The 12771-nt window shown below is 41.7% G+C and overlaps 2 protein-coding genes and 1 long non-coding RNA gene across 4 annotated transcripts; all 3 read left to right on the forward strand.

Moving 5' to 3' along the window:
• Window positions 1-1768: 1768 nt before the first annotated feature.
• LOC121539205 (interferon alpha-inducible protein 27-like protein 2A) lies at window positions 1769-3734 on the forward strand. Its single transcript, XM_041847524.2, has 5 exons — window positions 1769-1919; window positions 2068-2095; window positions 2224-2253; window positions 3046-3210; window positions 3343-3734. The coding sequence occupies exons 2-5, from the start codon at window positions 2086-2088 to the stop codon at window positions 3441-3443; spliced, it is 306 nt and encodes a 101-aa protein (XP_041703458.1). The 5' UTR covers window positions 1769-1919; window positions 2068-2085; the 3' UTR covers window positions 3444-3734.
• A 2346-nt stretch (window positions 3735-6080) lies between these two features.
• Window positions 6081-8034, forward strand: LOC123481884. The gene is made up of 5 exons (XR_006657423.1): window positions 6081-6206; window positions 6367-6394; window positions 6523-6552; window positions 7346-7511; window positions 7644-8034. It is a non-coding gene; the product is annotated as an uncharacterized LOC123481884 (long non-coding RNA).
• Window positions 8035-10131: 2097 nt separating this feature from the next.
• On the forward strand, window positions 10132-12329 carry LOC121538786 (interferon alpha-inducible protein 27-like protein 2A). 2 transcript variants are annotated; one of them, XM_041846951.2, is made up of 5 exons: window positions 10137-10509; window positions 10670-10697; window positions 10826-10855; window positions 11649-11813; window positions 11946-12329. In XM_041846951.2, exons 2-5 carry the CDS (start codon window positions 10688-10690, stop codon window positions 12044-12046), a joined length of 306 nt encoding a protein of 101 aa, XP_041702885.1. In that variant the 5' UTR covers window positions 10137-10509; window positions 10670-10687; the 3' UTR covers window positions 12047-12329. The 2 variants fall into 2 exon arrangements, with proteins under 2 accessions (XP_045063367.1, XP_041702885.1); XM_045207432.1 differs by lacking the exon at window positions 10826-10855 and having other exon boundaries at window positions 10132-10509.
• The last annotated feature ends 442 nt before the right edge of the window (window positions 12330-12771 follow it).

Consider the following 12771-nt stretch of genomic DNA (forward strand, 5'->3'; position numbering starts at 1 on the left):
CTCATCTAATTGTGCCACAAAGTTGACAAGTCCAAGAAAAATACCAGGGTTGGTGGAGCCCTCAGTTTCATCTTTGCCTCGCAAAGCTAACTCAAACACTCCGCAAAACTTAACACACTGGATTAGCCGGCTGAGGATATGGCGGTTCTTGCTAACCTCATCGTTGTGGCGGCGGACAGCTAGCCTGTATCCCTCATCCAGTTGAGTGGCAATATTCACTCTTCCCAAAGATGACAATCTCAAACAGCTATCCATGTGGGTCTTTGACAGCTCATGTTTCTTTATCTTTTCTGAAAGATGGTGCATGTCGGTTACACCAGTCGCTGTCCAAGCGGTGCTGTCTGCTGTGCCGCCTTCAGGGTGGAAGAGTAAGCAGGGGTAGCAAAAAACTGCATTAGCTACATCGCAGCCTGCTAGCCAGGTTTTCCGTTCATACCAATTTTTGGAAAATCCTCGGGTGTAGGACTTCCCCCCTTTAGTAGACACCTGTTGAATTATTAAATTTGGTCTGGGAGGTCCTAATTGTTTCGTTGCCAATTTATCTTCATTTGTTCGCCGACAAAAAGGAACTTCTTTCAAAGACACAATCGAGTTGGACTGAAGCCTAGCCATTTTGATAGTAGTAGTGAATTGATTGAGGCTGCTACCTGGTCTTTTCTTAGTTACGTTCATTCGTGGTTACGTTATGTATGACGAAAGCGCGTAAGTGCATGCCCACAGACACCCATAGAGAATGTATTGAAAGCTTTGAAATGTGAAAAAAATAGATTTTACATGGGAGTCTATGACAGACTTCTGGGCGATTTTCAACCTGACTGAAATCGCCCAAAAAACGGGCGGGGCCATTTGAAGCACGACTTTAGCCTGATTTGACATTTAGTGGCTGGCAGATCAGACGTGAACACTGATAACTGCTGTTGCCGTGATATAATTTTTTATAAATTTATAAAAAAAAAATATAATTTTTTATTTTTTTATATTTTTTTAAAATAATTGATTAGAAAAAAAATCCCTTCCTTTTCCCGTTTGGCAGTGCGTCGCCCATATCGCCCTATTGAACAAGCCGTCCCTGCTCCTGACTGACATGTTCAGTACAGTAGAGGGCATGTATTGATCTGCCCACCAGTGAATAACTGGGTTGAGGCGGAATGATGAGGGATAATAGTAGTAACCTTGGTTACGGTACTATTTGACCCGTCATGACAATTTTGACGGAATGTGACGTCATCTATCTGCTTGTTCAGATTAGTATGAATCATGTTCTGGGATCTGCCCACTAATCTCTGGGGTTCCACTGATTGAGTGAGGCGGCCTACCATGTACACAATGTAGAGTGGTCGGTATTATTGTGACAGGATTTTGAGGTACCATCTATCTGCTAGTACAGAATAGTATGGCCCACTAGTCATTGGTGTTGCCATTGGACTAGGTGGGGCGGGTTTTTAACCGATGACGCAGTATATTGTGACACTTGTATTGTCATACAGTGGTTGCAGTACTGCGGGACTTGGTTGCAGCCATTGCTAGACCTGACCTTTTTGTTTCGATGGGAAGTGTTGGGCTCGGCAGGGAGTACATTTTGGAGCGCTACGCTCCGCCTTAAACCAATAGGAGCAGAGCTCCCCTATGGGGCTCCGCTCCACTCATTGAACTGGAGTTACACTCCGGTAACTATCGTTTTCCCGCAATGTTTTTTTAAGTTTCTTATTCAATACACCAGCCAGCTGGTGGCGATAATGCACCATTAACATTGGATGACAACCGCCGCTAAACCCCATCGAATAAGAAGCATGTGCTGTCGCGAAATCAGGATTGTCGAACGACACTAAAGTACTGTAGCCTACTCCGGTTTACTTTTGTGTATTATATTATAGTCTACACATCCAAGAGTCACTCTCATTGAACAAAGACTCAAACGGGTAGGTAACATGTCCATATTTGATTTATTCTGTTATAATGCTGTATGCTATGTTGTGTTGGCGCTGTATTAGCAGTTTCCTTCTGAGATTGCCTGTAGATCTTTTGTCACTAACAACAACATTAACTGAATCTTTATCTCACTTTTAGCTAGTTGAATCCAAGAAAATGGTGGCTGGTGAGTATAGTTCATTGTTTGGGGTTAGTTTTGGCAAGGTAACTGCTTTGTCTAAGAAAAATATTGCATTAGTTTAGTTAACCATAATGATGATGACCTATGTACTGAATGCTTGTTTCTCTATTTAGTATCGGTGATTGCCATGGCAGTTGGAACTGGTAAAGTGTCCTTTTACCAATTCTTCTAAGAATGAATAGCCTACAGATACATGACTGTAAAAGGGCTAGCTGGAGCCATCTGAGCGGTTGGCCTTAGATGCCCTCACCAATTAGTGACTTAATGCTGACTCTACTTTGGTCTGACCCCACTACAGGCGGTCCGGCAAGAACCAGGCAGATGTGTTCATATCCAGAGTTTTACCACCACCCATAGTATTAACACACAGACACACTCTTCAGTTATTTAGAAATATACTTTTTCTAAACGGAATAACTAACTTTTGAGGTATGACATGCTGTATGTGAACCTAACAGTTGGATATTAAATATTACCCATCTAAGAGAGAAGTTGTTGGGCTCATCCTTATATCCATGCCTTCCAGTACTATTAGTAACTAAGCATCGTTTAGCAGCACAAAACCCCCAACAGTAGGCCCAACTCACTTTCTTAGACGCACGCACAATCTTCCTAGTGAACAGCCAACTTGGTCACCAGCCAAAACTTGCGTCGTCTTCTTCCGATTAAAACACGCCATAGACTGGTGGCCCGTGACTCAGCATAATGGAATCCTGATATTTGTTACTACAAAACTCCAATGTCAAAACAAATGTTTGTCACTTTATTACAATTTAAACAACAGTATGGGGAGACATGTCTACAATCTGCATTCTGCACTGTAATTTTGCCCTCGTGCACATGACAGTAGTGCCATATCTGCTTATGGGAGGTGTGACCCAGAACTCCTGTGTTTTTGTTTGCTTGTTGAAAGGTTTGTTGTTTGGGCCTGACAGGTACAGCTGCATTGCTCATGGCCCCTGTTGCTTTGGGAGTGATGGGGTTTGGTGCTGGTGGGGTTGCAGCTGGATCAACCGCAGCAGGCATGATGTCTTCTGCAGCCGTGGCCAATGGAGGTGGGGTAGCAGCAGGGAGCCTTGTTGCTGCTCTACAGTCAGCAGGTAAAGATGACAAGAAATTGAATTTTTCAATGTAATGTAAACTAAATTTATCAGGACAGTCTTGTGGTTCTGTCATGATTTTAACTAGTGTGTTGGACATAAATAGGCCTAATCTGGTTGCTGTTCCTCTAGGAGCTGCAGGACTCACTAGTGTGGCCACAGTGGTTGTGGGAAGTGTAGGAGCGGCAGCCGGTGGAGCGGTGGGATGGGTGACGTCGAAGTTCAGGGGGTGACCTCAACATTCAGCCCTATTGACGCTGGGGTCTCATCCTCGCTATGATTATATTGATAATATCATTGATTATACTGAATATTTGGCTTCGTCCCATACTGTATGTGCTGAGCTGTAGGATAGAAAAGTTGACTATAGCACACAGTGTTATGAGGGTACTGAATGTTCTCATTGATTTCTGACTGATAAAGAGGATGTGTTGAGGTTGATTAGTGAAAAGATCAGTGAGTATTGCAATGCATTCCCTTGCTATGAAGACTGAAGAAAAATAAATATATTTTCAATTTGCCAAGGAGGTTGTGCTTATTGGTCAATTCCATTTTAATTTGGTCAATGTAAGAGATTAATTGAAATTCGATTACATTTTAATGTAGTGAAAATGCATGAAAACTAAAGGATTTGTCTGTATAAAATGACATTTGTGATTGCAGATTTATAGGCTATAAATATTATTGTAGGCCAACTAATGTGGACGGGGGCCCATTCCATTGAAAATCAGTTCAATGTCTTGGTTTGAAGTTACTTTGAGATCATTGATTTGGGCATGGAATTTACATGTTAAATATCGTATTTACTTCCAGTTCTTTTTAGAGAGAGAGAGAGAGTAGACTGTTGCTTCTCTGTATTCTGATCTTGGAATTCTCATGTGGGGCCATCACATGTGAGTCATGACACTGAACAATCCTAAGGGTGGAGTGTTTCAGCATGATAAAGTTTAATGAGGTTGGAGGAGGGTTTGGGGGGAGGGTGTGGTAGAAGTTAGGGATTTCTTTGTTTTTGAATTTAATTTTCATGGTAGTACAGAATTGGGCAGATCATGATTGAGGGTACATTCCAGCACAGTAGGTGGCGGCATGCACTTTAAACATTTGTTTGCCGACTGCAATGATATCATAGAGGTAGAGTAATCCCACAGAACAATGACCGATATTTCACCGGAGGTATAAATGTGAAGCATCCGCCTTGCTTTTTCCACTCACTACCAAATATGGTAGTGAGAGGAAGCCCACTGGCTGGAGGTGGGAGAAGATGGAACGAGATGGATTTTGGCCGTCATTCTGCAGATTTTCTCATCGATGAAATATTTGATCTCAATGCAATTTTCTGTTCCCAAAACTAGAATATGTTATGAACAGAGTGGGTAAAGTGTTATAGAGTTTACTCTTTGTACAAGTTTTTAAAAATTGCGTTGTTTAGGAGTGCAAAGGAAAATTTAGTTATTGGGCACAAACACTTCATAGTAGGCTTTCCCCTAACGGAAGTATGCAGATGCATGCTAGAACGCACCAATAGGATCTCGCTAGCTCGTGCTTGGCTCTGCCCACCTCCTTTCTTGTTCTACCCACTATGACTCATTTGTTCCCATTGGAAACGACAGGTTGTGGTCTATCTTGGTTTAGTTCTAAGAAATATTTGGTAATCCTTTTCCCTTTATCGCAAAGTATAATGGATATATATTATAGTCCAGTTGGGGGCGGTATTGCAACGGTATTGCCGACCGCTGTTAACTCCGAAGAAGATTTCCACAAACGTATTTGTCCAGTAGATGATCACAAAGTTACAGCTCTGACTCATGAGCAAAAGTACTGTAGGCTACCACAGAGTTATTGACTGTACTCTGGACTTGATCATAAACATTTTGAAACAGAGTGTGATCTTACAAGAAGTGGTCTTATTTTGAGTTTGTGTGTGTCTGCGGAGCAGAAGTGTGTTTTAAGACTCAAGATATCGGAGTGAAAGTTTCCTGTGTGTGGATTTTCGTAGCAGGGCGCCTATCAAGTGGGTTATTTCTGGGGTGGCGCAAGAAATGAAGGCAGAGGATAATACTGAAGACATCGATGGAGTGGTTGGTGCACGTCGACTGACCTGTATGCTGAAAATAAATTCACTTAATCCATGCGACTGTTTTTGATGAGTCTCTCCCTTCTCATATAAAGTTAGTATTCACGAGATACCCTGTAAGAGCTTTTGTGCACAAGCCCCTTCAGTGTCATAAATGTAAAAGATTTGGTCAAGTGTGTGCAGAAGGAAAGAATATCGTAAACCAGATGACGTGAAATGCTGCAGCTGTGGAGGTGAACATGCGCCTAGAGTGCCCTGTTAGGGTGAATGAGAATGAGGTGGTTAAGGAGTGTCCAGCGTGTATCCTATCTGGAGGCGGTGAGAAGATTGGAAGTAACGAATGGCGGGGAAGAAACAATGGTAATAGAGCCACCACGACCAGTGAAGGTTTCTCATCAACCGAGGGATAGTGAAATACTACATGTTAAAAAGGTGGACTTTGTATTATTTATTGCAATGGTCATAAACCGTACAGCACACGTGGAGAAGAAGTCTAAGAAAATTGGAATCATTGTGAATGCCGCTGAACGTTTTTTGGGTCTTTGTGATTTCACGGCCGTGCAAGAAATCCTGTCAGTGAATGGACCGCCATCTGTGTAGGGATGTATTTTGGAGTGGACTGTGATTGAAGAAGTGGGATGGGTTTTCTTAGTTGACCTGTTTTATTTTTTATGATGTCGTTTTCCCGCAATGTTTTTTAAAGTTTCTTATTCAATACACCAGCCAGCTGGTGGCGATAATGAACCATTAACATTGGATGACAACCGCCGCTAAACCCCATCGAATAAGAAGCATGTGCTGTCGCGAAATCAGGATTGTCGAATGACACTAAAGTACTGTAGCCTACTCCGGTTTACTTTTGTGTATTATATTATAGTCTACACATCCAAGAGTCACTCTCATTGAACAAAGACTCAAACGGGTAGGTAACATGTCCATATTTGATTTATTCTGTTATAATGCTGTATGCTATGTTGTGTTGGCGCTGTATTATCAGTTTCCTTCTGAGATCGCCTGTGAGAATGCCTGTAGTTCTTTTGTCACTAACAACAACATTAACTGAATCTTTATCTCACTTTTAGCTAGTTGAATCCAAGAAAATGGTGGCTGGTGAGTATAGTTCATTGTTTGGGGTTAGTTTTGGCAAGGTAACTGCTTTGTCTAAGAAAAATATTGCATTAGTTTAGTTAACCATAATGATGATGACCTATGTACTGAATGCTTGTTTCTCTATTTAGTATCGGTGATTGCCATGGCAGTTGGAACTGGTAAAGTGTCCTTTTACCAATTCTTCTAAGAATTAATAGCCTACAGATACATGACTGTAAAAAGGGCTAGCTGGAGCCATCTGAGCGGTTGGCCTTAGATGCCCTCACCAATTAGTGACTTAATGCTGACTCTACTTTGGTCTGACCCCACTACAGGCGGTCCGGCAAGAACCAGGCAGATGTGTTCATATCCAGAGTTTTACCACCACCCATAGTATTAACACACAGACACACTCTTCAGTTATTTAGAAATATACTTTTTCTAAACGGAATAACTAACTTTTGAGGTATGACATGCTGTATGTGAACCTAACAGTTGGATATTAAATATTACCCATCTAAGAGAGAAGTTGTTGGGCTCATCCTTATATCCATGCCTTCCAGTACTATTAGTAACTAAGCATCGTTTAGCAGCACAAAACCCCCAACAGTAGGCCCAACTCACTTTCTTAGACGCACGCACAATCTTCCTAGTGAACAGCCAACTTGGTCACCAGCCAAAACTTGCGTCGTCTTCTTCCGATTAAAACACGCCATAGACTGGTGGCCCGTGACTCAGCATAATGGAATCCTGATATTTGTTACTACAAAACTCCAATGTCAAAACAAATGTTTGTCACTTTATTACAATTTAAACAACAGTATGGGGAGACATGTCTACAATCTGCATTCTGCACTGTAATTTTGCCCTCGTGCACATGACAGTAGTGCCATATCTGCTTATGGGAGGTGTGACCCAGAACTCCTGTGTTTTTGTTTGCTTGTTGAAAGGTTTGTTGTTTGGGCCCGACAGGTACAGCTGCATTGCTCATGGCCCCTGTTGCTTTGGGAGTGATGGGGTTTGGTGCTGGTGGGGTTGCAGCTGGATCAACCGCAGCAGGCATGATGTCTTCTGCAGCCGTGGCCAATGGAGGTGGGGGTAGCAGCAGGGAGCCTTGTTGCTGCTCTACAGTCAGCAGGTAAAGATGACAAGAAATTGAATTTTTCAATGTAATGTAAACTAAATTTATCAGGACAGTCTTGTGGTTCTGTCATGATTTTAACTAGTGTGTTGGACATAAATAGGCCTAATCTGGTTGCTGTTCCTCTAGGAGCTGCAGGACTCACTAGTGTGGCCACAGTGGTTGTGGGAAGTGTAGGAGCGGCAGCCGGTGGAGCGGTGGGATGGGTGACGTCGAAGTTCAGGGGTGACCTCAACATTCAGCCCTATTGACGCTGGGGTCTCATCCTCGCTATGATTATATTGATAATATCATTGATTATACTGAATATTTGGCTTCGTCCCATACTGTATGTGCTGAGCTGTAGGATAGAAAAGTTGACTATAGCACACAGTGTTATGAGGGTACTGAATGTTCTCATTGATTTCTGACTGATAAAGAGGATGTGTTGAGGTTGATTAGTGAAAAGATCAGTGAGTATTGCAATGCATTCCCTTGCTATGAAGACTGAAGAAAAATAAATATATTTTCAATTTGCCAAGGAGGTTGTGCTTATTGGTCAATTCCATTTTAATTTGGTCAATGTAAGAGATTAATTGAAATTCGATTACATTTTAATGTAGTGAAAATGCATGAAAACTAAAGGATTTGTCTGTATAAAATGACATTTGTGATTGCAGATTTATAGGCTATAAATATTATTGTAGGCCAACTAATGTGGACGGGGGCCCATTCCATTGAAAATCAGTTCAATGTCTTGGTTTGAAGTTACTTTGAGATCATTGATTTGGGCATGGAATTTACATGTTAAATATCGTATTTACTTCCAGTTCTTTTTAGAGAGAGAGAGAGAGTAGACTGTTGCTTCTCTGTATTCTGATCTTGGAATTCTCATGTGGGGCCATCACATGTGAGTCATGACACTGAACAATCCTAAGGGTGGAGTGTTTCAGCATGATAAAGTTTAATGAGGTTGGAGGAGGGTTTGGGGGGAGGGTGTGGTAGAAGTTAGGGATTTCTTTGTTTTTGAATTTAATTTTCATGGTAGTACAGAATTGGGCAGATCATGATTGAGGGTACATTCCAGCACAGTAGGTGGCGGCATGCACTTTAAACATTTGTTTGCCGACTGCAATGATATCATAGAGGTAGAGTAATCCCACAGAACAATGACCGATATTTCACCGGAGGTATAAATGTGAAGCATCCGCCTTGCTTTTCCACTCACTACCAAATATGGTAGTGAGAGGAAGCCCACTGGCTGGAGGTGGGAGAAGATGGAACGAGATGGATTTTGGCCGTCATTCTGCAGATTTTCTCATCGATGAAATATTTGATCTCAATGCAATTTTCTGTTCCCAAAACTAGAATATGTTATGAACAGAGTGGGTAAAGTGTTATAGAGTTTACTCTTTGTACAAGTTTTTAAAAATTGCGTTGTTTAGGAGTGCAAAGGAAAATTTAGTTATTGGGCACAAACACTTCATAGTAGGCTTTCCCTAACGGAAGTATGCAGATGCATGCTAGAACGCACCAATAGGATCTCGCTAGCTCGTGCTTGGCTCTGCCCACCTCCTTTCTTGTTCTACCCACTATGACTCATTTGTTCCCATTGGAAACGACAGGTTGTGGTCTATCTTGGTTTAGTTCTAAGAAATATTTGGTAATCCTTTTCCCTTTATCGCAAAGTATAATGGATATATATTATAGTCCAGTTGGGGGCGGTATTGCAACGGTATTGCCGACCGCTGTTAACTCCGAAGAAGATTTCCACAAACGTATTTGTCCAGTAGATGATCACAAAGTTACAGCTCTGACTCATGAGCAAAAAGTACTGTAGGCTACCACAGAGTTATTGACTGTACTCTGGACTTGATCATAAACATTTTGAAACAGAGTGTGATCTTACAAGAAGTGGTCTTATTTTGAGTTTGTGTGTGTACTGCGGAGCAGAAGTGTGTTTTAAGACTCAAGATATCGGAGTGAAAGTTTCCTGTGTGTGGATTTTCGTAGCAGGGCGCCTATCAAGTGGGTTATTTCTGGGGTGGCGCAAGAAATGAAGGCAGAGGATAATACTGAAGACATCGATGGAGTGGTTGGTGCACGTCGACTGACCTGTATGCTGAAAATAAATTCACTTAATCCATGCGACTGTTTTTGATGAGTCTCTCCCTTCTCATATAAAGTTAGTATTCACGAGATACCCTGTAAGAGCTTTTGTGCACAAGCCCCTTCAGTGTCATAAATGTAAAAGATTTGGTCAAGTGTGTGCAGAAGGAAAGAATATCGTAAACCAGATGACGTGAAATGCTGCAGCTGTGGAGGTGAACATGCGCCTAGAGTGCCCTGTTAGGGTGAATGAGAATGAGGTGGTTAAGGAGTGTCCAGCGTGTATCCTATCTGGAGGCGGTGAGAAGATTGGAAGTAACGAATGGCGGGGGAAGAAACAATGGTAATAGAGCCACCACGACCAGTGAAGGTTTCTCATCAACCGAGGGATAGTGAAATACTACATGTTAAAAAAGATGGACTTTGTATTATTTATTGCAATGGTCATAAACCGTACAGCACACGTGGAGAAGAAGTCTAAGAAAATTGGAATCATTGTGAATGCCGCTGAACGTTTTTTTGGGTCTTTGTGATTTCACGGCCGTGCAAGAAATCCTGTCAGTGAATGGACCGCCATCTGTGTAGGGATGTATTTTGGAGTGGACTGTGATTGAAGAAGTGGGATGGGTTTTCTTAGTTGACCTGTTTTATTTTTTATGATGTCGTTTTCCCGCAATGTTTTTTAAAGTTTCTTATTCAATACACCAGCCAGCTGGTGGCGATAATGAACCATTAACATTGGATGACAACCGCCGCTAAACCCCATCGAATAAGAAGCATGTGCTGTCGCGAAATCAGGATTGTCGAATGACACTAAAGTACTGTAGCCTACTCCGGTTTACTTTTGTGTATTATATTATAGTCTACACATCCAAGAGTCACTCTCATTGAACAAAGACTCAAACGGGTAGGTAACATGTCCATATTTGATTTATTCTGTTATAATGCTGTATGCTATGTTGTGTTGGCGCTGTATTATCAGTTTCCTTCTGAGATCGCCTGTGAGAATGCCTGTAGTTCTTTTGTCACTAACAACAACATTAACTGAATCTTTATCTCACTTTTAGCTAGTTGAATCCAAGAAAATGGTGGCTGGTGAGTATAGTTCATTGTTTGGGGTTAGTTTTGGCAAGGTAACTGCTTTGTCTAAGAAAAATATTGCATTAGTTTAGTTAACCATAATGATGATGACCTATGTACTGAATGCTTGTTTCTCTATTTAGTATCGGTGATTGCCATGGCAGTTGGAACTGGTAAAGTGTCCTTTTACCAATTCTTCTAAGAATTAATAGCCTACAGATACATGACTGTAAAAAGGGCTAGCTGGAGCCATCTGAGCGGTTGGCCTTAGATGCCCTCACCAATTAGTGACTTAATGCTGACTCTACTTTGGTCTGACCCCACTACAGGCGGTCCGGCAAGAACCAGGCAGATGTGTTCATATCCAGAGTTTTACCACCACCCATAGTATTAACACACAGACACACTCTTCAGTTATTTAGAAATATACTTTTTCTAAACGGAATAACTAACTTTTGAGGTATGACATGCTGTATGTGAACCTAACAGTTGGATATTAAATATTACCCATCTAAGAGAGAAGTTGTTGGGCTCATCCTTATATCCATGCCTTCCAGTACTATTAGTAACTAAGCATCGTTTAGCAGCACAAAACCCCCAACAGTAGGCCCAACTCACTTTCTTAGACGCACGCACAATCTTCCTAGTGAACAGCCAACTTGGTCACCAGCCAAAACTTGCGTCGTCTTCTTCCGATTAAAACACGCCATAGACTGGTGGCCCGTGACTCAGCATAATGGAATCCTGATATTTGTTACTACAAAACTCCAATGTCAAAACAAATGTTTGTCACTTTATTACAATTTAAACAACAGAATGGGGAGACATGTCTACAATCTGCATTCTGCACTATAATTTTGCCCTCGTGCACATGACAGTAGTGCCATATCTGCTTATGGGAGGTGTGACCCAGAACTCCTGTGTTTTTGTTTGCTTGTTGAAAGGTTTGTTGTTTGGGCCTGACAGGTACAGCTGCAATGCTCATGGCCCCTGTTGCTTTGGGAGTGATGGGGTTTGGTGCTGGTGGGGTTGCAGCTGGATCAACCGCAGCAGGCATGATGTCTTCTGCAGCCGTGGCCAATGGAGGTGGGGTAGCAGCAGGGAGCCTTGTTGCTGCTCTACAGTCAGCAGGTAAAGATGACAAGAAATGGCATTTTTCAATGTAATGTAAACTAAATTTATCAGGACAGTCTTGTTGTTCTGTCATGATTTTAACTAGTATGTTGGACATAAATAGGCCTAATCTGGTTGTTGTTCCTCTAGGAGCTGCAGCACTCACTAGTGTGGCCACAGTGGTTGTGGGAAGTGTAGGAGCGGCAGCCGGTGGAGAGGTGGGATGGGTGACGTCGAAGTTCAGGGGGTGACCTCAACATTCAGCCCTATTGACGCTGGGGTCTCATCCTCGCTATGATTATATTGATAATATCATTGATTATACTGAATATTTGGCTTCGTCCCATACTGTATGTGCTGAGCTGTAGGATAGAAAAGTTGACTATAGCACACAGTGTTATGAGGATACTGAATGTTCTCATTGATTTCTGACTGATAAAGAGGATTTGTTGAGTTTGATTAGTGAAAAGATCAGTGAGTATTGCAATGCATTCCCTTGCTATGAAGACTGAATAAATATAAATATATTTTCAACTTGCCAATGAGGTTGTGCTTATTGGTCAATTCCATTTTAATTTGGTCAATGTAAGAGATTAATTGAAATTCGATTACATTTTAATGTAGTGGAAATGCATGAAAACTAAAGCATTTGTCTGTATAAAATGACATTTGTGATTGCAGATTTATAGGCTATAAATATTATTGTAGGCCAACTAATGTGGACGGGGGCCCATTCCATTGAAAATCAGTTCAATGTCTTGGTTTGAAGTTACGTTGAGATCATTGATTTGGGCATGGAATTTACATGTTAAATATCGTATTTACTTCCAGTTCTTTTTATTAGAAAATGTTTTATCTTTGCCAGTGGCTAGGTAAACCAACCCAAAGCGTTGATTGCACTACGTCTACAACCAGGCCTGCGTTTTGTTAATTGTGTGGACTACCCTTTTAAAGTGAGCAGGAACCCAGTGGGCAA

Source organism: Coregonus clupeaformis, chromosome 25, assembly GCF_020615455.1.
Source record: "Coregonus clupeaformis isolate EN_2021a chromosome 25, ASM2061545v1, whole genome shotgun sequence".
Taxonomy (NCBI): Eukaryota; Metazoa; Chordata; class Actinopteri; order Salmoniformes; family Salmonidae; genus Coregonus; species Coregonus clupeaformis.